The 26422-nt window shown below is 42.9% G+C and overlaps 1 protein-coding gene across 2 annotated transcripts in view; it reads right to left on the minus strand.

The window, feature by feature from the left end:
• The window catches only part of TSPAN7 (tetraspanin 7), an 81968-nt gene that overhangs the window by 17060 nt on the left and 38486 nt on the right, over window positions 1-26422 (minus strand). For both annotated transcript variants that reach the window (XM_005516724.3, XM_088051448.1), the window contains exon 2: window positions 346-534. In XM_005516724.3, the coding sequence (XP_005516781.1) occupies window positions 346-534 (189 nt within the window). The remainder of the gene's footprint in view (window positions 1-345; window positions 535-26422) is intronic.

Genomic DNA, 26422 nt, shown 5'->3' on the forward strand with positions numbered 1-26422 from the left:
GGTGTTTTGGGCATCTTTAAGATTGTAAATATATTTATCTAACTGGCTCACAGAAAACCAGAATGATTGTGGAATCACTCAAGGGAATTCAGCAGCATCCCACCCTGCTCCACGCTTGGGCCTATGTGCGATGTGTAGCAAAATTCAGTCTTAGTCAAACACAAACGGGTTTTGGAGAAGGGTTTTTTCCCCCCTTTGTCCAAAAGGCACACATGTTGAACATAAAGATTAATAGAATCTAGCTTATGTGCCTAAAAAGCTTCATCAACATCTACCAGCGGGTGGGTGGAATCCCAACTGATCAAAAAACCCTCCTCCCCTCCTAAGGCACTTGGGTTTGCTCACCAGCTTCAGCATCCATGGGCTGCCACGACAAGTGGCAAAGCAGCCGAAGAGCCCGAAGACGATGATGGTGGTGCCCGTGCCGATGAGCACGTAGGGGGCATTGGTGGAGTTCTCTGCAATCAGAGAGATGTAGGTGCCGAGGGTGAGCTTGCCCCAGACGCCGACTGCCAGAAGGATAACGCCGGTGATCTGCAAAGCAAGGGGAGAAACGTGTCAGGCAGCCAAAGTCAGCACCCAGACATCCTGAAGGGATGCTGCTGGCACAAGGAAGCCACAAGACTTCGAGGAACTCCAGAGGGACAGACAGACAAAATTAAACTCCAGCATCTGTTACATTAAGGCTGCCACTGAAGGACAAACATCTAAGACTAATCACTGCCAAGGGAGGCTGATGCAGTGCAGCAGGAACAGCTCTCTGCTCCTGCAGCGCACTGAGAGACACGGCCAACTCCACATGTCCCTGTGTCCCCTGCTCCCCTTGATCAGCCTCAGCAGGCACTGGCATTTCTGCTCCCACTGTGGGACAGGGTTAGCAGAGACTTCTGCTCTCCTGCTCACAGTGGCAATAAGAATAAACCCAGCTCTTGTCCATCTTTCAGTGCAACTGTGTGAAAAGTTCTGATTCCTTGCTACTGCACCCAACAGCTGAATGTCAGAAAAAATCACTGAGGAGCTACCAAGCCACAGACACCAAATGCCCTTGCCAAGTCTGGTCCCATCCCTGCACAGCACCGTCTTCACCTCTCCTTGTCCCAAACAAAAGTGGATTAATCAGCAAAATCTCAAAGCAAGCTGCAGGGGATTGGGAAATCTGCAGAGTAACTTCTGGTTTCTCGCCTCCAGTTCCACAAAGGGCTGGTTCCTGTGCCTAAGCTGCTGAAAGTTTTACCACTGTCCCCAGGGAGGCATAAAAGCAGCCTTCACTGCCAAAATGAACAAACAGCTTCACATATGAAAGAGAGCTCAAGCTTGGTAATAAAAAGCATTTTCAGTTGGCTGTTTGAAACAATTACTAACCCTTTAGTATGCATTTTAAGAGTTTGGTTTCCCCAGGTCTCGGGTGGGGGGCTATTCAGTTTATGGCACACACAGACTTTGGAAAAAAACGAGGAAAGCCTCTTGGTGGTTTATTCCCCTTCTGCTTCTTAATAGAGCTGTGATTTACAGAGATTTAAGGAAATCCCTGAGTTTGTTGGGAGGTCTAAGCCCCTGGCAAGCTTGGCACAGTGCAGACGGGTTGGGATGTTTCCACAAAGACACACTGAAGATGCACCTCAGGTTGCAACAGCGCTGGCTAGAATATTGCTTATGAAGACAAAAAGACCTTAAGACTTCCCTACAAACCTTTTCATGACATTTATTTAGCAGAGCACAAGCAGTGGTATGACTAATGCCTACCTCCACCCCAAGGCAAGCCTCATTTCCTTATTTCCAAGACACACTTTTTTATCACTGTCTCTCTGTGCCTAGATCACACAGTCTGGGGAACAATGAATGTACTGGTTTCTGGTTTGGTTTTCAGATTTTTCTTTAAAAGCAGGAGAGACATGGGCAGACAGAAGACCAGGACAGTACAGGCCTGAGAACAAGGCAGCAAGGATAGACACTGCTCCTGCCACTCACCATCAGTACACACATCTTCCCTTTATCTCCTTCCTTTGATCTAAAATCTCTCCACAAGCCTAATTCTGTGACCTGAGTCAGGGTCAATAACTGCAAAAGCATGGTGCTGTGTGTCCATTTACACCTGAAAGGTCTAAAAGGAACTCAGAGCCACTTCTGCAATGCACAATCTCACCCCAGTCTTCCCTACTCCCTCTCCTCTGTCAAGTTTCAACTCAGATAATGATCATACAGGAGATGTACAAAATATTTCAGGTATCTTGGCAGTCAAAGGAGAGTGATTACCAGCCCTTTGACCTTTAGAGCCCCTCTGAGCATTCAGCATCCAAAGGAACTTTATTTACAAACATCTGGAAGAACCAGCACACATGGAGCACGAGAGCAGCAGTAAAATTCCACCAGTGGACTTCTACAGCAAAACCTGGTCTTCATATGGCCCAGCAAGAATTTTAAGATTTGTCCTGGAAATGCTATGACAGCTACAGCTTGTGAGGAAAGAGTGTCACAAGCTCACTCCAGATCCTCAGCAGACACAGAAGAAATGAACTGGCAGCTGCACAGTGCACAATGCCCCAAATGAGACATCTGGAGTGTACAGAAAAACAAACATTTACAAAGGAAAAGAAACAAAAAACAAAACCAGAAAAAAGGAAAAAAAAAAAAAAAGGAAAAAAATTTACTTTGAAAAAGCAACTAACTGCCAGGGACATCCTATTTAAATGTCAAGATGTTGGTGTTTTTAAGGGAAAGCAAAAGAGAAAAACTACCCCAAATACCAGGTTTCAAGGCCTGTCACAAACATATTGAATGTTTTTGATTCAGAAAAAAAATCTGCAGTTTTCCTTGGACTTTATATAAGCCTTGGTTTAAGCAGTAATAGCCCACCCTGGATAACACAGGCAAAGCTCATATCCACACCCAACCAGACAGCATCACTGGAGAGATTCCTGCCAGCAGCCAGGGCTGTCCTGATTTATCCAAGCTTAGGACCAGTTCCTATGATCATAACAAGCCCCACAAACTCAGGTTTTGTGTCCACAAATGGGCTTGCAAGTGGTTTGTGCTAGTTTTGGTTGTCTCTTCTTCATGCTTGCACCCTGTCCCCATCTTCTCCCACTGTTTTGATGGATTTTTCCTGCACTTTCTGTTTCTTTTCTGTGTTCTTCCTCTAGTTTGCAACATTACTAGAAAGCTATTTCATCATGGATTTCATCAAAGGTAGATGTTATCTTCCTTACAAAAGTTCATGGCAGTGGAAGCCCCTGGACTCATTTCCTCAGCCAGGAAACTGGAGATGTAGCATTCCATAAAACATTATTAGCCCTGCCCTTCATTTAGGTCAAAATTTTAAAGGTTAAAAGAAAAAAAACGCAATACAGGAGATCTCCAAGTAGGGCAAGGATTGTAAAGGCTACACACAAGTTGAAACCACATTGTTTAGCCCTAGCAGGTCTCACATTTCAGTGCTCTGAGCTCAGGCTCAGGAAACACACCCCAGAAGCCCTTGACTGATGAGATGGCAGGAAATGAAGCAGGTGGGCCACCTGGACTTTTTCTAAGAAAAAACCCCACTGAAATCAAGATGTTCCCACAGAATGTTTTAATCTAGATGAATTGGATTGTTCTGGCTTAAACAATAAAATAAAAAAAACCAAAACAAAACTTTGAACCAATCCCCCCCCCAACTCTACCTCTAGCCTCCCCTCAAGCATGGTATCACAGGCACATCCCACCAATCCCCGATTTCAGTCAAAGGCAGGTTTTCTAGTCCTCCTACCTTCCTCCAGCATCAGTACAGATGTTTCCAGTGGTACCTGCAGTACTGTTCCCAGTTCTGGATGTGGTGGAAAAGTTACCATGCAACAGGCAGGCAGAAATAAGCAGAAGTGACTGCCAGCTCTAACTTCACCTGCCCAATAAACCAGCTGCCTTTTAGGGACACACAAAGATATGGCCAACAGCACTGACACAAGGGTATGTGCCACAGCTTTACAGGACACAGGGAGAGTGATGTCCTGATTACACTGGCCATTGCTGAAATCAAAACTAACACTAAACACATGCAGTTTCTCAATAAAAGGCAACAGAAAAATGTCTGGGAATTCTTTTAATAGTGCCAAAACACAGATAAACTATCAACCCCCTTCTTCCTGGTAACAGCAGCAAAGTATGCAGAGAGGAGCATTCAGAAAATAACTTCTGAAAGTGCACTGTCTTTAATTCTGTCAGAATTAGGCAGGAAAACACTATGTACTCCTTTCAACTGGATGCACACCACTCCTAAAAGAGTCTGGTGCCTTCATACCCCAAAACACACAGAGCACTGGTGGCATGATATGAAGGTTGCTGCTGCTGGTACAGGAGGCATGAAAGGTTCTACACTTCACATCCACAGAGTTTCAAGACCCTAATTCAAACCCTTATTTATACTCAGGACTGCCATATGGAATATTTAAAGTTTGTCAATTACAGAGGTGAAGATAAATGTGCAGCAGTAATTGCTGGTTTATTGGCCCACATAATTAATGTCCTCCTGTTTATTACTGATGTGAGCTATTTTGATTCCTAAGGTCTGTCAAAATAAAACTTGGAAGCCAATCCTGATTGCTGCAGAGCACACAGCAATCCCTACTACTCCCAAAAGCAGCAGGAAGAACTCAGCATTTCTCTGGACCAGCTCTTTATCTACAGAACTCAGATGCAGAAGGGCAACTTCATTAATGAGGAACTCACCAAAGGTATAATTCTATTTTATTTCATATTTTCAACCTTGCTAAATGAATGTAAAATGTGGGCAACTTAAAAATAAATTCAAAGCAGCAGCAGAGAATCAGATACAAGGAAAATAACCATGTTGTTGGCATTTTCAGTTTCTCAATTCTGAATACTTCCTTTTCCAAACACCAACCTCCCTGCATTTTGGTAGAGGCATGCTGTCTCTGCACAGCCCTCCTGCAACCCTCTCCTCAAACAGGCTAGAGAAAGGCTGTGCATAAAATGGATGAAGCCAGGGGAAGGCAGACAAGAGCTATCTCAATCCATCTTGGATGAAGCTGAAAGGTCTAGCAATAGGTTTAGCAGGCTGTGAGGAAATGAAGAGGACCAAGGCACACAGCTAATTAGCTCTCCCAGACATTTCCCCAAAGGAGGAAAATTTTTTCACGAGGAAAATGTCCGACCTTGACAACATCCAGAACAAATCCTGCGTTAAAAGCATGTCCAGAGAGACTTAAAAATAACTGGCCTACCTCTGAAAATTTTATAACTTTCCCAAAATAGGCAGTGGATCACATTCAAAATGTTCTTTCTTTGCAGCTTGTCAAGCACTGGGAGTGGCTGGTTTTCAGTCTTCTCCTGCCTTAGCCCCTGGGCTCTCACCAGGCAGGTGACTAAAACTAATATAAATCTTCCTTTGAGCCTCAGCATCAGCTCTTCACAGGCAGGGGCAAAGCATTAAGCCAAGATACAACAAAACATGGAAATGCCTGTAAGCCAGCAACACACCTGCCTTCTCTGTCCTCACATCTGCTGATGTTGACTACACCTGCAAACCCAACTTGGGTCACCTTTGCATGGGACTGATCTCCGCTGGAGTGAACAGGAAATGAAGATGCTTCCACCTGTACCTTTGGAAGAAGGCAACAAGTTGCAAGCCAATTAATAACCATTCCTGGCCCCTCTGCAAACTGAGAGGCAGCCCATAAAGGTCACTGTGTTAGGAGAAAACACCTGCAGTGGCCATTTTTGTATGCAACTGTTCTAGTGTTTTCTAGTTCCTGACTTCACCATTCCTTAATGCATTCCCCAGTACTGAACAAGATTATTTTGTCCCTCTGCTCTTGTAACTCAGGCCTGTCCCTCTTCCTCTTTGTTCCTTACAGTTCTCCATGTAAATAATTCCTTCCTAAAAAGACACAGCCAAAAGGATTTAAAGGAAAAATGCCCTAAAATTAATTCACATTCCCCTCTGTGATCCCTTGCCTGTCTCACCTGGGCAGGCTGCCACGCTTTGGGCTCAGGGTTTTCTCTCCCTGTTGCATGTGTGGAATGTCCAGCACAGCGAATCTTGCTTGCTCCCTTCACCTCAGGGATCTGTTTGAGTTATGATCCCTGCTGTTCAGCATCCATCTAGAGCTCGCTGCTGTCACAAAATTGCTTATCCACCACAGCCCTTGTTGCTTCTGTGCAAAACTGAGATTCCTGTGTATTAAAACTACCGGTCCACATCCTCCCTGTGGAAACCATCATCAAGGATAGCATCACATGCAAACCACAGCAGAGGGGATGCTGCCTCTGCTCTCATGTCAGCACCAGTCAGAGCCGAGTAGCCAGAGCACTTAAGTCAGGGGACAGCCACTGAATCTGCCCTGAAATAGAGTGGAGGAGATTTATTACACACACTGAAATCAAGCTTAACAACCTGTTCTCGCACAGCTCCTTTCTCTAAGTGGACTACTATCCTATTCCCTTTTCAAAAATATTTTTAGTTTTCAATGTTTGTCCTAGCTGGGACACTATTACAAGTACATGAATAGTTGTCCCAAGTGAGATGACATCAGATTAAGGTCCTCAGAGGCCAAATTGTAGTGCTGGTAAAAAAAAAAAGGAAAAAAAAAAAAGACAAGAGATTAAAATATTTGCTTTCACATAGATAACAAAGTGAATGCCAAATTATCATGGAGCTGATCTGGGCACTCACCACCAACTCTGCAGACAACAGAGTGTGCACTGATCCCTAACTTTAATAGTGCCTCTATCAAGTACAGAGTTAAATGACCTCTGAAAGGAAGTGAACATTTTATAACCAAGTTTCCCAGCACCCTCACCCATCCATACACCAACCACACACCAAGGTCTAATAGTGCTTTGCTTGCAGGCTGGGGCAGAAATGACAACCAGGACTGTATCACTTACTCTGCATGGAAAACAGATGAAAAATCACATGGAGGTGAGTGCAACCTTCTCCTTGCAACCAGAAGAGGCCAATGATCATTTAGTGAACAGCAGGGAAGAAAACATCACAGCAATTTTGTTTGCTGCAGGACAGAAAATTGGACATGGCCCAAGAAGTCCTAGGAGCACTAACAAGGACTACAGTGGGGAGACAAGAACTTGAAAACAACCTCACAGCAATGCTCAAAACTAAGGATTTCTTGCTAATACAGTGCAAATACCTATTCTTAGAGAATTTTTCTATAAGGAAACAATTGATTACATGCCACTTGCAGGAAGATTCAGGAAGAATAAGGACATTTGGGATGTGAACTCTATACTAATATCATGCCTGTGATGAATAATAAACAGCCATATTCATATGCTGAAGGCGTAGCTTTATTACACCTTGCACTTTCAGAAAAGAAGTTGGAAATCTCAGTAAAATTAAGTTCTTTATCATGAGAATTATACTTATTTTTATGTAAGACACTTCATTAAATGAGAGAAGATATTCTGCTTTACAGTTTAATCACCAGTGGCTCTATTAATTGATGTATCTTTTAAGCCAGCTTGCAGACAAAAATGTGGTCATCTCTGGATAAAAATAAAACGCAAAAATACATTTCTTCTGGGAATTTTCAGACCTGATTTCTTGAAATGTAGCTTTAAATATGCATGACTGAACATCTCAGGGAAAAGAACTTAGAGAGTGGAGACTTCAAAAGCAGCATCCCACTCTGCAAGGCTAAGGCACACTCCTAGCCATAGGAATTGTGGTTGTTTTGCAGGTCTGGTAGTACACAGAACAGAAGGAAGTAACTGATCATCAGCAAAATGATACAGGCAGAGAATATTTACCTGTGGGGCCTGAAAGTTTTTGGAAGATTCAATGCAGCAGCTGCCCCTCATACTCACACTTTCAAATCCCTTCAGTAGCAATACACAGAGGTGACAGAAATGTTGTTTACACAGCATGACATAGCTTGGCCTCAAATTTTAAAACAGTTCCCTCCTTTTACTGAGATATAAGACTTCACATGATAAAAAATACAAGACAATAAAATGTTTTGAAACAGGACTATCCTCTGCTTAAATACTTTGCTCCTTAAATGCTCTTGTTGTTTGTTTGTCTCCTAATAAATCAAGGCAAAATCTAAACTTCTATAATCCCTGTGTGAACAAGATAAAGGAATAAAACTAAACACTCTGAAGAATAGCCTCTAGTGCTATCCATGTCCATGAGACTAGCACTGTGTCCAAAGCCCAGGCCAAGTCAGACTTCAGTGGAAAGACTCCCTTGTTCCGCAGGACTGAGCAGGGCAGAGAAGACTTTGAGAGAGACCCCAGTCAAGGAGTTTTGGTAATTTCAGTGATCAATCAGTGCATAAATTCCTCCCTGCACATGTAACAGCCTTACAAAGTTTGGATTTAGCAGTAAGAAAACTTGAAAATAATCAAAAAGAGATGAACAAGCTCATTAGTCACTGTACACAGCAGCAGTGGCATGAAACTCTTTCAGAACCATTTTTTATTCAAGCAACTACAGTCCTAATAACCTCCAGAAAAAGCAGAATATGGCATTGAGGTGTGAGATGATAAATTCACTAGTACCAAATGCAAGGTCATGGTGCTGGGACCAATTCCAGCAGTTTCAAGCCCCTACATTTGCAAATAATAGTGGCGGAAAAGGATTTCTGACTGCCAGCTGACCACGGTGTTTATGAGGAGCCACTCATGGCACACACCCACAGAAGAAGGCACCCACAACCCAGTGGTGCATTTCCAAAGGTGAGGAATTTCCAGAGGAGGCTGTTTCAGGAAAGCTGAGGCGATGCTGCAGCAGGACCATGGCAGGACTGCCGGGATGAGGAGGCCCTGGAGAGCCCCTCGAGCAGGAGCGGGGACGCGTGGCTTCCACAGCCTGGCATGAAGAGGGATGAGGAGGGATGAGGGGATGTAAACCTGCCTGTAAGGGGATTACACTCCAAGGACAAGAGAGAGCTGTGGTTAAGCCACAGGACAGCCCAGCTGAGAACAAAGCGAGCACATGCTGGCCATGGATGCGCTGAGGGTGCAAATGAGGGTAATGAGGGGGGGAGCAGCCTCCTCCTCCTCTGCAGCAGGGAAGGGGGTGAAGCCAGCAACACAACCAGAGCCTGTAGAGGGTGACAGCTGGGCAGCTCTCATCCCTTCACTGTGGGATGGGGGCTGCACAAATGGAGAGCTGGGGGGTCCCACTGAATGCCTAAAAGTCTGGAGCCTGTGAAGAGTAAGGGGGGACAGCGGGGTCCCAGTCTCTGTCCTTGCAGAGCCAGGCTGGCTCTGGCAAGGTCATCAGCTGCAGCACTAATTTCAGTTCAGTCCATCTAAAAATCGGCTTGGGGACACGTAATGATAAGGTTTTGTTTAAAGTTTAGAAAGGATTTTATTATTGCAACCAAGCCCCTCATGTCCTGATCCCATTTTATGGAAAATCACGGGTTATTAACATCCTCCTAATCACACTCAAAATGAGCTGAGAACTGCCATTCCTACTGTGGGGCTGTTTTATTTTTTCCCCAGAAAGGACACATTTCTTTCATCATTAAGACTTCTGGCTCTTTCTCCTTTCACATGAGCTGTGTTTTCCTCTCGTGTTCTTCAAGCACCATGCTCCAGCGTTTCCTGGTGGTTTGCTTTTGGAGGCAGTGCACATAGGATGGATCCCCACTACACTGTTGTACAGCTCACATGAGAAATAAAATGTTCTCAGTTCAGCACACCCAAGTCAGTCCTTCAAAACCAGCCATGTTCTCCACAACCATCTGCATTTGCTCTCACCCACACCTTGGCTACTTGTTTTCCTCCCAAACACAAGCAGCAACACAGTCAAGGAAGTGGAAAAGGTCACTAGACAAGGCTAAGGACGGCAAAAGTAAGGTCTGTTTTACTCTAAAACAACCCAGTTTTCCCCAGCCAAGGCCCAGCACTCTGGTTCTGCAGCTATACAATAGTTTTCATACTGCTCTGTTCATTTGTGAACAGCTCTAGTTTTCATGTGCTGCTCCTGCTACAGGAGCCAAAGTCAAAGCCAGAAGTTGCTTTTAATACTTCAATGCTTTTTTAGAGAGAGGAAGAAAATATCTGCCCCAAATCCCAAGAGGATTGCAAAATCAAAATTCCACACCATAGCTTATAAATAGGATTTCAAAATAGTTTAAGACCTGTAACCATTCACCAAAATTCTCTGGATGAAATTAAAAGAAATGACTGAATTGTGTTTTCTATTTCTATATATACACATAGACTGCTTAAATGGTTGAGATGCTAGAGTTCCTGTTTGTGGGTATTCACCTGAGTAAGTGTCTGAAAATGAAGGTATATTCCTCATATATTAGTTGGGTTTTGCTACATGTCAGAGTTGCCTGACACCTTTGAGTGCGTATGACTGTATGTGCTTGCATGGGAAAAAAAAAGGCTTCTATGTAGCTTGCACTCAAACTGCTAAATTCCAGCTGAAACAAAAAAACCCAAACAAACAAAACCAAAAAATGTCAGCCAGAGCAGAAATAAAACTTAAAAAATTTCAACCCAGATGTCTCATTATAAAAAAACCCAAAACAACACTACAAGAAAAAAAACCCAAAAAACCCAAGCAAAAGCAAACTAAAGCAAAAAAGTCAAACCAAGCCAAAGCAACACAAATGAACCCGAGCAACAGAAATGACAACAACAAAACCCCAAAACCCAGCACCACCACAACAGCAAAACCAGTAAAAAATACCAGATAATTACAGTACCAAGGTGACACTACCATATTGCTGATAACACACATGTAACTATACTGTTGGTACTTTAAATGCCCTTTTGAGACACAAGTAACCTGCAGCTCCCCATCAGGACAGTGATGGCTCCAGGAAAGCCTTTGAACCATAGGTCTCCCACTACTTAAACTCATTTTTGGCATGGGTGCAGAAGCTGTGGGATTCCATCATGCAGGATTCCCTCACCCCACCCTGAAGCTTTGCCACAGCTCCTGTGGGAACACAGGGACAAATGTCTGTGTCATTTGTGGCTGAGCTGCTGCCAGTCCCCTTCAGAAGAGCCTTGAGAGGCAACAATGGCTTCTGTTTCCATCTGCAGACCCCTCATCCCTGCCGTGGACCCCCACCTGGCCTGTAAAATGCTCTTTGTCAAGACCACCAAAATGCCCCAAAACTGAGCAGGAATGCTCCTGCTATTTGAGATGCAGTGCAAGGTTTGCAGAAGGGATGGATTACTCTAGGGTTTAAAATCAAACTCTTAGATTTCCACATATAGTACTTGGGGCTCACTTGCTGCTTAATCCTTCAAGTTTTCCTTTCCTGAAGCAGCTGAAATGATGTCCTAAATGACAGATGGACCAAACTGGATGGTATTTTGCATATCTTATTGCTTTGAAAGATGATTAATTTTTAAATACTTTCAAGTCTTTTTTATTCCTGTTCATCTCATCAGCTTTAATCAGGTTTTGATATACAGTTAACACACTTGCTAACCAAATCTGCAATCAATGCAAATAAATTAAGTAAGTGGGTTGTTTAAAGGAAAGGAAGAGGAGGACTTTTTCTGATCCTTGGCTCTGGTGCACACAGTTCCAGACTGCAACTTGCAAAGCCTTTCTGAGCCTCTCGGAGCCGGCAGTGGAAAAGCAAAGAGGAGCAGCAGGATTTTGGTGCTGCTCTTCAGTGCCCCAGGCATGAGATAAATTCCACAGAGTGAGAGAAGGAGATGAGGTTTGTTCTGCCTGGCAACTCTTCTGAGTTTCTTTTAAAGTGCCTGTAACTACGACAACTGGCAAAATCCTCTCTCTGTGCTCGGCCTTAGTGCACTTCCATCTTCCCTGAAAATTGGGCTAATAAACCCCCTATGTTTACATAAAGCAAAGAAGAAATATGTTGAGGAAGCAATTTCATTTTCAAGCTTGAATGGAAGTACTGCAATTAACGGAAAGAAAAAAGACAAATATAAAAAGTAGGCATTAAAAAACCTGTTATGTGTTTCAGAACAGCAATTAAAGGAAATGATTCACTGTAGAGCCCCTGTTGAAAAGATTAAAGAAAACCACTGCATCTTTCTCAAGAAGAATTACAGTTGGAAGGGGGGGTTTCATGCTGGTATAATGCTAGTTTATTTACAGATATTCCAATATTTATCTTACTAGCATTCATATGAGCAGTAAGGCAAGCTAATGTTACCATCATTATACATATCATTCTGTTTTATTTCATTTGACTGGTTATTGTAAAATTCATGTTTGCACTGTTGCCAGTTGATCTTATTCAAGCCTCATCTATGCTCTTTATAGGTTCCAATTTGGGGAACCACCTACTAACGACAGAAAATAGAAAACGTTAAAAGGCTGAGCATGAGCCATAAAAATTCCTAGTTGATTCCTCTACCAAGCTTTCCTCTTCTACTCCACCAGCTCTTACTACACCCTGCCAGCAGCTGTCACTAGGACTGTACTGTGAGTGGTTCCAGGCAGGGATGTAGCTCCCAAATTTGCCATCCTAGCTGGCTGTAGGTGATGCACACTGTTAATCCAGGATGATACACCAGCACCACGGTGGTTTACCAAACAGGCTGCTCTAAGCCTAGGATATCAGAGCCTGGGAGGAATGACAGAGCAGCAGTACCAGCAAGGAAATAAACAAAAATAAAATTGTTACACTCATCCATATATAGCAATATTAATTTAAGAAAAAATGAAAACCTTGGCACTGAATAGCATGGGAAAAGACCAGGCACACCTTCTCCACCTCATGTTGCCAAGCACGCTGTTAACGCACAGTAAGTAGAGGGTTCTCTTCCAAACTCCAGGCATTTACAAAAGGACCACATCCTCCTACTCAATTAACATACAAAATTATATAAAGATCTGCATTTTGATATGGATTCTATTATAAGGGGGACCCTATAGCTTCCAAGCATGCCAGGCTGTTGGGGAGCTCTCCTGTCTGAATGTTGCAGAGGTCAAAGTTTGGGAATCATGCACTTTCCTAGGATTCAAAAGGAGAAAACAAGGGCTGCTTCCAGCTGTGACAGCCCTGTCAAACAGTCCCAGCAAGTTCTGCTTCCTCAAAAATAAAACATGCTATTCCTATCTAAGTGCTACTGACAGGGAATACTCCAAAATCAATGTCTGGAGAAGACACAATCCAACAAGTAACAGGAACTTCTCTGAGAGAGTCTAATATCATTCTTTACTTTCTTGCTGTTTGGTTCCTTGATTGAACTTCACACAAAGGATCCTCTATACCAAAAAATGCTGTTCCTTTAGCCCTTATTCTGCTGTTTCTTATAGCAGTTTCACACATGGGCATTTCCACTTACATTTCACTTACACTGATCTTGGTACTTCAGTTACAAGTTTCTACATTGCAAGGTCTTGATGCATTTTGCAGTGCATTTTGTCACACTGCAGCTGTAGAAACTGAGAATAAAGATCAGTAGAAAGCATCCCAAAACATGCCACATCAAGAAATGTGAAGATTTAGAATTAACAAAAATGAATCTTCTTCTGTTTGTGCCAATAGGGGCATAATTTCAAAAGATATTCCAGATACACTGTGAATTAAGCACAGAAGGGATGAAACTCACTGACCTGTAAGTCACACAAACACCACAAATGAAACAGCAGATGAATGCCTTGTCAATGAAAGGAAAAGTACCACTCTGTAATATAGCAAGAAAGACAAACAACCTGACTTACAAAGTTCTTTGCAAAATGCAAATTGCTTAGAACTAACCCCTTCTACCATTACACCATTTCAAGAAATCAGGCAAAAACCTTTGTCTCTCAGGCCACCAAGTTCTTACTATCCATCTTCCAGCTTCCCACTTTGTATCTTCCTAGAGAAATTATAGGTGAAACATCCAACCAACCACATCCATGTCCTAGACACAGAAAAGGGACTTGATGCATCTCTTCCAAGAGCAGTGTGGTGTTGCCAGAGACAGGAGAGGGATGACTGGGAGGTCTGGATGGTCTCTCTGGCTCAGGGAGTGGGGCTGAACACTTCGGTTAGCAGAGCAACCTGGACATAAAGATTTATATTCATGTCATTCATAGAGGCAAAAGTGGTGGCTGGATGCTAAGGCACAAATGCCCCCAAACTGGGTGTCCAGATAAGAACACATCCCATGAATACTCCACATGGGATAAATGGTGCCTCTGTCAGATCAGGCTGCCTTATAAAACACAGCTTAGGCAAGTGCACCCCAAGAGATGCCTCAAAGCAAAGAAATGCTTAAACTATAATGAAAAAATATTCTTTCTACATAATTTGCCCTCTTCCCCAACAGAATTGCTCAAACGGAGCCAAATGCTTTATGCCAACGTGACAAAGTAAGCTGAATTTACTTTAGTCAAATTTGCTGATCAATACAGAAATGTAAGGGGTTCAAAAGCACATTTACTCTTCTTTTGAGGAAAATATTTTCTCATTCAAATGAATATTTTAATGTCAGCACAAGTAAATACACCCCTGATGCATCATTACAGCAACTGCACTGTTTAAGAATGCAAATACAAAAAGAAAGTAAGAAAAACAATAGAATTATTAGAAAAAAAAGTTAAGTAAATGTAGATATAGTTTTCATTGTACAAGCTTATAAAGTGTCAATATAAATGGGAAAGTTGGGCCCATCTATTGAAAATAAATTAATATTCTTGCAATATCTACCATCAGGTGTGGTCATACCACTGGGTATGAGCCACTGCTTCCACTTCTTGGAATGGGTGGCACCTGGAAGCAAGCCATCAGCAAGGTATTATCTTCACTGTTATTTCCTAAACTCTCAATGTCCCATCAAAATGCAACAATATTAAAAAACATTCCTTTCAAAACTTATAACTGGCATTAATTTTCATATCCAGATGATCAGTGTCATCTTTAACAGCATTGCCTGCACTATTGCAGCTAAATGGAGCAAAAACCCAATGTTTTATTAATTTAAACAGATGTCCTATTTTGACCACAAAAAAAATTAACATAAAAATATTTTTTCTAGCTTGTCTTACTTGCTTTATTAAATGAAGGCACAGAGGTAGTAGAAAGTGGGATAAAAACCATGCAGAAAGCAAGGCTCACTAAAGCTTGGTTATTGCAAATTAACCCAAATAACTCTTTCTGAAAAGCTGACTCACTTTTTATGCAACAGAAATACCACTGGAACCATCTGAGTTCTCTGCAGGGAACCTGCTGACAGAGCAGCACGTGGAAAACATGGAAAAGCTGTACGGAAACAGACTGATGGCAAAGGAGCTGGCAACACAGGGGAAGCTGCAATCACCTGTGCCAGTAGGAGTTGTTAGAGAAATTCTGCAAGCCTTGGAGCTGGCTTGCTTTTATGAGTGCCACAAAAAATGAGGGACATCCTAAGGGAAGTTCATTGAGGATGAAAATGGCCAGCGCTGTCACACAGAGGACACTGGAGGAAATGGAGGCATTTCACACCAAAAGAGAAGGAACTTGAATAACTGTGTAATGTCCTGAGCACATGTATACAGACCTCTGGCATAGCCTGGGCTCGGTGCTCAGGAATTACAGATGGAAGGCCTGCACCAGCTGCTCAGAAGGTGAATATTATCTACTAGGGCAAAGCAGGTATGAAAAATACTTGTGCAAACTATATATTTCCAGCACATATGGGTACTACAGAACAAAGCCCCAATGAACTCTCCTCTGGAGCAGAGTATGATTTGAGCTGTGCACATTCAGATTATTACATGATGAGTATGGAAAACACCATGAATGCTGCAGAAACCACAGTTTTCTAGGCTGCTCAGAGGATTCCTTGTCTTCCTTCAGCAGCAGCACCTGTCACGCTCACAACAATGCAAGCACAAGGTCTAAGGGCAGTTTTATTGGCAGTTTTCGGTCACGGTCTTAACTCTTTTTCTTTTTGTAAGCTCGCATGGCCTATGTGACTCTGTGAATCACGTGTAAAATTGGTTACACAGCCAGTTTAAATTAGAGCTGGCTGGGAAAAGAAGATTAAAGGTAGATCTCAGTCTCATTTACTGCTTTTATGTTCCAACTTGACAATTCTTGCTACACTTGACAATTTTTGCTACACTTTCAATCCCCATCTCTGAAGCATCAAGCACATGGCTCACTCTAAATCCACCCAGAATTACTTGAATAGAGCTCTCAGGTGTCAATTTTACTTTTTTAACACCTTAAAGTGTTTAGCTCCCCCACTGACAAAGAGCACCCACACCCACAAACTACTGCCTGAACTGACAGCAGAAACAGTGAAATAAAGGCTTATAATTCTCCATCCACAAAAACATTTCGTAGACTACAGGTCACTTATTTTAACAGATTTTAGGTATATAAACACTAAACCAGAGTTGTGAGCTCCCAGGTCCTCTATTTCTTTCTTCCATCTCTTGTCCAAAAACCAAGTGTTGACTTTGATTGTCAACACTACTAAAGCATGAAGCAAGCACCCAAGAACGGGCAACACAGGGCAGAGGATAAAATACAGAGGCCACAGCTTCCATACCTACTGAAACCAGATCGCCAGAGATGCAAAAAGTCTAGCATGTAAATAAGGACATTTCAAAAGCACCAAGATATCCAGTAGAGATAATGCAGTAGAAAACAGGCATCCAATTTTCTAAAGGCTGTCTTTCATTGCACAGAGGTCCAGCAGCCTGACCATCTGAAAACCCCAGGACCTATCAGCACTTTTAGGTAACTAAATGGAAATGTGACTCTACATAAAACATCACCTTTTCTAATCACTCTCATGTCAGCATTATTCTGTCCCTTCTTTTACATCCCTTGACTTGTGTTCATTTTTTCCATTTAAACCATCTTACAACAGCAAATCAAAGTATTCAATACTTCAGCTCCCTACCCTCAGCCTGTTAATACAGACACAACATATTTGCAGTGGATTTCTAATATAGACATGTAACTGGAACACCAGCGGAGATGGTTGCTGTAAGGAAAAGATCACATTAAATATACTCTGCAAAGAACATAAAATCAGTGACATTTTGACCATCAGGCCTTGGGGAATGATCTGTACTCCCCGTTCACAGCGTGCAGGCTGGTGCTGGGCTGATGCTGAGCAGATGGCTGCAGAGCAGCTTTTGCTGGCTCTGAGCCATCATATTGTTTTTTCCTTCCTCGGGAAGGTTGGGTTATTTATTTATTACGTGGCCTGACACAGCTGTGATCAGGGCATGATGGAAATGCAAACACACGAACAATAAGATGCTGTTTGCAGTTGTGAGGAGCTGTTCATGATCAAACTTTGATTTTCTGCTGCCAATTTTCCATTTACCACCTCTGGCCTAATAAAGCCTTCCCTCCAGCTTATTGTCTCTGCAGCTTACAACCGCTAATGAAATGCTCGGGTGTTTCCATGGGGGCTGATATTGATGTGTTTTTCCTGGAGTTTCCCTTCTTTACAAACAGCACTGAGGATGTCAGCAGAGCTCCTGCAACCATTTCTGTTAAACACAAAGGTTAGGATCCCAGGCTAATTGGCATAAAGATAGAAGAGTCTTTAATTAAAGATCTGTGGCAGTGAAAGGGATTACACACAGATGCAGGATTATTAGATGCTAACTTTCACAAAATTGTTCAGAAGGTATACTTTTAGTAACTAATAAGATGCTCATTTATCCTTTATAAATCAATCCCTCTAAAAATGGTAACTTTTATTTTAAACTCTATCCCTATCACTAAGTTTCTCACAGATGCTCGTTTTGACATTGCATTTGAGAAAAAAGCTAAACAAGAACTGAGTATGTGTGAACTAAAGTAGAAATAAACTCCATTTGACTCCAAACTCAGATCCACACAAATTATGCTGCACAGAATCAATAACCATTCTGCCTTTTGCATGCATATTTAAACAGGCCTAATCCCACACATAAAGGCAGAAGGTTTAACAATTACAAGACAATCATCAGACAGACTTCAGATCAGCCAGATGTCCAGAAATATATTGTTAATCTCAACTATAGTTTTACCTCCAAAATTGCTCTGTATCCTATCTTCTGCCCCCCATGCCTCATTTTAAAATCCTTCCATTATTCACTCCATAGCTTTTTATTATCCTCCTCTTAACTCAGTGTGATCAGTTAAGTTCCAGCAGATGAACACATTCTCCATATGAATCAGAAATCCAGCATAGCCACAGTGCTGCCTGGTATTTACATGTAAAGTGGTAAATCTTATAAGAAGAAAATTAAAATGACATCAATTTATACTTTGCATTAAGTGGATCAGACATCTCTCTCCCTTCCCCCACTGCCTCCCACCCCCCAAAGCTTAAATGACGACAGCAGTACTTAATCTTTTTTGCTGAAGGATGTTAACAGCACTGGGCTATGCATTCTGCTCCCCTAAGTTTGTTGTTTATTAAATACTTTTTCTGCTTGGTTGCTTTCAGGCTTAGAGTCAAGTTAAAAATAAATTAATACAATGCAATTATTAATACTCAGTTCTGAACCAACTTTAAGCATTTAAGAGGTAATGAGAGAGCACAGTAAATACACTCCAATAAATTTTATTTCCTTTATTTCAATTTAGAGGCAAAAGGAAACAAAAATGCAACATTTCAAATGACTGACAGGGAAATGAAAGCTCAGGAATGCTCTGTGTAATTGACCTGCTTCTAAAAATATTTTGATCAAAACTAAACATGAAGCCACTCCCTTCACCCCATACAAACTCACAAATAAACCTGGTGCACTTTGCTCAAATAGCTTTCTCCTACAAAACCCCACATCAGTATACTCAAGGCTTGAGGTCCTGCCTTGGTTCTGGACCTCAGTCTGAAAAACAAGAGGGTGTTTCCCATTTCCCATCCCAGGGCTGCCCAGGCAGCAGAGATGGGACCCAGGAGGGCCACAGTCATGTATCCAATACCAAGCAATTCTCCACCTCACACCAACCACTGGTACCTGCTGGGTCCCTGGAAGAGAAAGCAATACAATTTTCACTCTGCTGAATAAATGACTCATTTCCTTTTCCAGCTATCTCAAGTGACAGTCATTCCTCTTATCGTAGCAATGTGCATTAGTAGAATGAACATTACCCAAGGCAACTGGGTTCATTTTTATTTTTTTTGAGAAGGAGGAGCTCACATCAGAGCAGCTAGCATGAGGGACACTGGCAAGAAGGTATAAAGCAGATCCAAGGATGGCCAACAGGAAACTGGTGACTTAAGAGAATGCCCTCAAAAAGGCTTTGGATTGTTCTGTGGAATGTAGTCCATGGCAGGAAGAAAGCAGAGGGAACAGGGCTTTAAATGAAGAAGGCAGGTCAGTACATGTTGCAGTGACACATACATAGACAGCTGTGCTGATAATCAATTATCCCTCTTAGTAGTAGTGCTTTATATCAAATGCCATCTTTAAGTCCTTTAAGTTGTGGCAAAGCACACGGAGAAAGACGGAAACAGCAATCCATACATCACAACACACTGATATCACTCCAAAATGAGGCATGGGCTGAGTCTGTCAGCTCCAAGCTCTGATTTCCCAGCAACGCCCAGGTTTCACACCATAGTTCCCATGGACACCAAAACTTCCAGTTAGCAGGAATGTGTGATGCAGCATGGCTTGACAAAATAAAGGTGGGTGAAATCCAGTTGTTACTGGATCAAAATGCATCTTTTCAGACCATGCAGTGAGCATGTTCACGGCCATAATGACATTTGCATTTTGTCACAGAAACATGGTGACACAATGTGGTTCTCCTGGATGGATTTTCGTAGCTATGATCAAGTTTTGTTTTTCTTCTTCAGTCAAGTGATTCAAGCTTTCTCCACAAGCTCCTCCTTCATGCCTGAACTGGATTTTCTGAAAGCTACACCTATGCAGCATCTCTTCTGCTTAGGAAACTTAAGAAAAGCATCCTTAAGAAAAGTGTCCTTTCCATACTCCTCTTCCTTGCAAGGAAAATTCCCAACAGCTGCTCCAGCAGGTCATCACGGGCTGACCAGAGACAACCCCGCCCATGCAGCACTGTCATCCCAAATTTGTTTCCTGGAAAATTATTAGTAACTCAAATGTTTTTCTGGAGGCCTTTCCTACTCTATTTTCTTTTAACCTCAGTTTCTTCCCAGTGGCATCCAAGTGTCCTGAAAACATCACTGGAAAAGAATCCACTGTCATGATGGCAGCAAAGTAAATCCTGGGTTCCCATTCCTTGCTGTGGACTGCATTTTCTGCAGCTCTCAGCCAGCCAGCCTGGCTGAGCTGGTGAGGACACTACTGCATGAGCATCACCATGTGATGTGAAACATCCACTTCCACTCGAAATAACTCCGCCAGCAAGGAGCAAAGGAAATAGGGACTGACAAGACAGAAAAAGGAAGAGTGATGGAGTAAGACAGCAAATGAATAGACGGAAGGAAATTACACAGCAAACACAGCTACAATGTTCCTATTGTTCTTTTACAGCCGATCAGTGGAGCCCTACATGCTTTACTAGTGCATCTCTGCTGTAGAAGGAGATGCTAGGAAAAACTGATCTCTGGTATGCAAATACTTCATGCTGTAATTACAACTGGGTAATATCCTTGTTACACCTTTAACTTGCCCCAGTTTCACTGTGAACCAGTAAAACAAAGAAAATTCTAGGAGGTGAGATCACAAGTGTATCAAGGAGCCCTCTGCCAAAAAAATACAAAAAATGCGGACCTAAATGCCTAATGGATTACACATGCAATTGATAATCTACATTTATGATGGCTAAGTGACCATTTGGTCCTCAGATACTTGCATGATGCTTATACTGTCATCCAGTGGTGGTTTGACATCTTCTAAGCAGAAGTCAAATCCACTCATGGGCTTCAAACACCAACAGATAAGATAGCCACTTGGCTCTTAAATTTATGTCCAAATTTCTAGCAGTCAGTGCTAGATGCACAGCAACCTGTAACCTGCAAGCCAGTCTTGCTGTAGACTCCTCACCAGCTGGTCCAACCACAGGGCACAGAAAACAGGAATCTGCACAAGCCTCTGCCCAAGCTAGAGGTCTGTCACACCTGGTTTCCCCTCCATCTGGGCTGCCTGGGAGATGGCAGGCAGAGCTCAGAAATCAGCACCCGGGGTAGCCCAGGGGCCTCGCTCTGCCCATCCATTCATCCCTCAGCCTCTCCTGTCACAGGAGACTGCACAGAGCCACGAGGCAATTAAAATAACAGCGTTTCGTTTGGGCATGTTCAAAGCACTGTGCAAATAGAGGGATTAATTAATCCCCATAACAGCAGAGCAAGGTAAGCACTGCTCTCCAGATGGAGAAAAAAATGACAGAGGCAGCGTGGAAAAGCCAAGAATAAAATGCAGGTCTGTGCGCCTTGTCAGACTTGATTTCAGTCCCTTGGGCCACAAAGCAAAACATTTGCCTTTAAAGGGGAGTGATTTACAATGATCTGGATCTCAACCTTGACCTACTTTAACAATTATAACCAGACAGGAAAAAAACCTCTCTCAAATGCTAAATGAAGGTTTTAAATCAAAATCATCTATTCCAGTGCAGAGGCATTTGCTGTACAGAAGGAAGCAGCAAACCCCTCCTGGCTCGATGGTGGCAAGGTCCTGAGCTCATTTACCCCAGAGTGATGCTGAAAGGCAGCAGTGTTGGGATGCTTTCACAAACGAGCTGAGCTACTGGCTCCCAAGTCATACCTCGTGTGTGACACCAAGCACAGAGCTGTGCTGCTGCTGCTATTTAGAACCAATTGCTAAATTGCAGCAAATGCAACTAAAATACACAAAATAAGTGCTTTCATGCAGAAGTGCCTGGTGTAACTAACCCAGGGGTGCTACACAATAGTGAAGTGCCATGAAACAACCCCTCTGCTGAGGCATGGGCTGCAAGGCAGGATTTGGAGCCACTGCACTGCATGAAACCTTCAGCATAATGAGTTTATTTCACCTTTGCACAAAAGCCAGCTGTCAGGAAGGAGAGGAGAAACTACTCTTTGCCACACAGAGGAGAGTAGTTGATAAGGGAACACCATTCTCCAAGGCAGGAGGTAGTGTCCCCCTGGGTTCACTGCAAACCCAAGATCTTTGCACTCACTCGTTCTCCACAAAAGGATTGAGCAGACTTTCATGTGATCACTCATTTGCTGGTGAGCAGGAAACTATTGCTATGTAGGTTAAGATTCAGTCATCTTGAACACAAAAGACTGCAGAGTGCAGTTTTATTGCTTGGGAGATGATGTGGCAGTTCACAGGCTGATGTTGTCCCTTCATGCTGCCTCTGCCACCAACCAAGAGCCTGCCCTTGATTCCTCATTTAAAATACCTGATCATTTAAGCATCTAATCAAGTCTAACTGGCATTCCCAGTGGGGAAACACCTATGGTAAATATTTTACTCCATAAGCTATAATGGACTTGGGAATAACTCAGACTACAAACATCCTTGTAAAATGCAGGTTTTAATTTTCAGGGGGTTTGTTTTCTACATGGGATGTCACGCTGACACCATGAACGAGGATGAAACGACTCTGTAACAGTCCAACTAGAACAAGGTTCTGATATTATCACCAAAGTCCCTGTGGAAAATAATTCCAAAATAATGGACTAAACTCATAGTCTGACCAATAACAGGACAAAGGGGGAAGGAAATGTTAATTTGGGCACCTTCCTATGTCACGATTTCTGTTAAAACTTTACAAAGCAAAGGATGGGGATAAATAAACTCAAGGTATCCTCATGTTGCTCTCTTTTTTTGCCCTGACACCTTTCTGTGGAGCTCTCACTCCTTTTGGTCACAGCCTGGCTCCATCTGCCAGACCCCTCCAAGGGCTGCTCTTCAAGGTAAGATGCTTGGTTCAGAAGCACTGGATCTCCTACTGTGCTGGAACATTCCTGCTCTCTCCAAAACATCCTCTGTGACGCTGAAGGACTGAGACTGGTGTTTCAGTGGGACATAGACACACACTGGGTCTTTGGTGAAATTCAGGCTGCCACAGAACTGCCCCACATGCTGAACAAAGCCAGTGTTTTCTGAAGTCTCTTCTATGCAGAATTCAGCCCTGCAATGCTGACATGAGGACATAAATAAACCCGGGCGCTTGGCTCAGGTGTTCTTTTGGGGGCAGCCAGCAGCTGCTGCTCCTGTTCTTCCCTCCCTTCAAACACCAAAAGCTGGCATGTGTGGCCATCTACTCATGGAGATAAACAAATGGCAACTGTACCTGAGAGGTAAAGGTGGGAAACCTCTTAGACAAAATCCAGGATGGAGGAGCTTTGGAACAAGCAAAGAATAAACCCCAAAAAACAAGGAAGAGAATAAAAAGAAGACACTTGTAGCTGTTACCTCATTAAATTGCCAGAGAAAGATGGAACAAGCTACTGATAATTCCATGGCATTCATAGAAAAGAACTGCCATGACAAAACCAGGAGAGATGGTGGAAAAGCCCCTTCTGGAATACAGCACTACGCAATGCACAGGTAAGAAGCTGTGGGGATTGCACTTCTCAGTATTATTTAGCTGGTTTCTTATCTTGGGACTGGAGATTGGAGAGGAGAAGAAACATGGATTTTCAGGCACTCTACCTAAAATTGGAACAGGAGTCCAATCTGCAGTGTGCCACACAAAACTAATCACTATCAGTTTACACTCCCACCAAGGTCTCACTGCTCCTACCCAGAGAGGAGGCAAAAACAGGTACAAGGGGAACGTGTGAACAGAGAACAAACCATTACAGAGTAAGCCACCCTTCCTATTAGCAATGCTTTATCCATCCATTCCTGCTACTGGTCTTCACAGAGAAGTTATTCTTGTTATTTCTAAGTGGCAAAAACTTGAGTAGCAGGGGGAGGTTCACTGACACCTTCTTAGCAGCCACAGACAAACCCAAAGCCCCTGAGCTGGAGTTGCAGTGAGCTCATATATTGAAATCACAGAAATCACAGAATAGTCTGAGTTGGAAGAGACCCAGAAGGATCATCGAGTCTCACTCTTAAGCTTTGTTGCACCTGCCACACCAACATGTGCGTTTACTGCCCATTCTGCTTGTTTTATCCTCATTTTTGTCTTTACTCAGCACTTAAGAAAGGGAGGAAGGGAAAGAAATAGAAAAGACTCGGATATTCTTAGCAAAAGTACGTTTCTTTCTAGCTCAGAATGCAGCATAATTTTGTTCCCAGACTTGGCCATTTTCTCAAAGCTAAGCAGCAAACTCTAACTCTTTTGGGGAATTAAGTGTTAGAGCAAGAAAATATCAAAGAGCCAGCCAACGGCATTTAGCTCTTCTGCAGCATTTGCTATCATCAACCTCTTCCTCTCCAAGCATCAAAGCAGTTCTTAGTGAAATTGCACTGGCAAAATTTTATAACAGAATGCACCATGTTAGTGCAAGCTTTTAATTTAATGTCTAATGTTAGATATAGATATAGATGATATAGATATAAATATAGATATGGATATAGATATGGATATAGATATGGATATAGATAAACACCCACAATTTATTGGAAGGTCTGGCCTGTTCAAAATCCTTCCTTAGAGAAGCGTTCTTCCCTAGTGGAGGGAAAAATCCCTCCAAAACAAAATACCAACAGCTAAGTCAGTTTCTTTTCCAGCAAAGCTACTGAAGCTTCAAAATCTCAAGTCGGAGCTACTCTCTTGGCAAAATTTTAAGCAATTAAACTGCATTACCTGGTGCTGCCACGAGATGTCAGGGAGCAATAGAGAAAAATTAGTTGTGGCTGCCCTAAATCACGGAGCTGGCATTGTAAAGGGGGAGTAACAATCACCCGGCCATGGCAGCTCTGACAGCGATGTCCACATGATTCCACCCCTATTTACTGCAGTGTCTTATCACACCGTAATATCTTACATGCAGGGAGTCTTCTTTCAAACAAACACCCCCAGGTTTTGAGAGCATCGTCAGGGGATGGAAGGAAAAAAGGAAAATCAAGCTTGGTTTTCTGCAGCTGGAAATTCAAAAGAAAAACCCTAAGGTAATGTAACAGCATTATGTAGGTCTTAAAGGCACACGGCTCAGAAATACCCAGCTTCCAACACTAAGAGCAGCCCTGCTTTGTGCACATGTAACAATATTTTTACATGTACTGCTTTCTTCTCCCTTTAATTATCATCCTGCTGGCAGCAAAATTTTACACACTTTATTCAGAATCCCCACCCTCTCCAAATCCTGTTTCAGTGATGAAGAAAATGCAGAAGGATGCATTAGAGGCTCTATAGCAGCCACACTGTTCCTGCCAAAACTGAGGAGTCCCTTCAAATCACTCCCTAGCGGAGTCTGAGAACAGGAATTGGAATATGTGATGGGGAGGAAGGGTATAAAAGGTGACTGCAGCAAGAGTTTGAAACCATGGATTGTTCACAGGTGGTGAAGCCACAATTGGGCTTGGGTAGCAAGACAGAAATGTTGAAAAAGAGCTACCCTGTATATATCATCCATATGTCACCTTTCCAGAAATGCATCAGATGGTTTGTCAAATCCAAGCACAGCTATTTTTTTGTATCCCTTCAATATGATGGATACAAGGCTTGGAGCATGCTGAAGTCTGTTACATGATGTAGAACACTTACACTTTCCTGTAAAGAGAGTAAGAATTTTAAAAATTGGTATCTTGGGTCCTTTCCAAAGTAAGATGGAAGTGCTACAAGTCCCAAGGGAACAGGAAAATTCCTACTTCTCTTGCAGTGCACATCTTGTTGAGGAGTGGTCCAAGAACACGCTCAAAGCTGTGGGTGTTTAAATTACACCTTTGACTTGCTTCAGGCAGAGAAACTTGGAGGTCCAGAGGAGAAAAATGTTTCTGTGGCAGATTGAGTGACTGAAAAACACATCTAAGGCTTTAAGACACTCAAGGCTGAAACAGGGCTGAAAGTGATCAGGTGAAGAGAGGGAAGCCTGGCAAAACAGCCAATACCACATGGAAAATTAATTATTCTTTGTACGAGTTCTGCATGTATAATTTTATACATTGCATTCAATGAATATCCATACATATCGACATCCAAGTACAAAAAATCTCAGGAGCTGTGTTTCGAAGGGGTAATGTGCCAGCTCTTAGGGCTTGTCTTAGTGCACAACTCCTCGGGAAGCTTGTCCCAGGACCTGGGTGGTACGTGAAGAGGACCAGCAGCTGGGAGCACAGCTGATGCCCTGGAAACCTGCGAGCAGATGGGAACTGGAACGATGGATGTCAGCAGGGGAGCGGCGTGGGCAGCACTTTGTTCCGGATGCTTCGTGCTGAACGTAGGAGATTATCGGTTATGTGAGCAGCAGATACACAGGCAACAGCTCCAGCTCCAGTGGATGCTCTGCTTCCCGTCATAATCCCTCTCCCAGGTGATGAGAGCAGCAGACCCAGTGCTTTCCCTTCCTCTCTGGAACACGGCGCAGTATGGAGTGCAAGGTAAACAGAGCATCAACAAATTGGTTTGTGCCAGCCTCGGCATAAAACACTCGGTACACACAGCACATGACACAGCCTAATGAAAATTGCTTCGGAGGGCTCGAGTTCCAA

This window comes from Pseudopodoces humilis, chromosome 2, assembly GCF_049639895.1.
Source record: "Pseudopodoces humilis isolate 2021_Gansu_Grassland_sample_001 chromosome 2, ASM4963989v1, whole genome shotgun sequence".
Taxonomy (NCBI): domain Eukaryota; kingdom Metazoa; phylum Chordata; class Aves; order Passeriformes; family Paridae; genus Pseudopodoces; species Pseudopodoces humilis.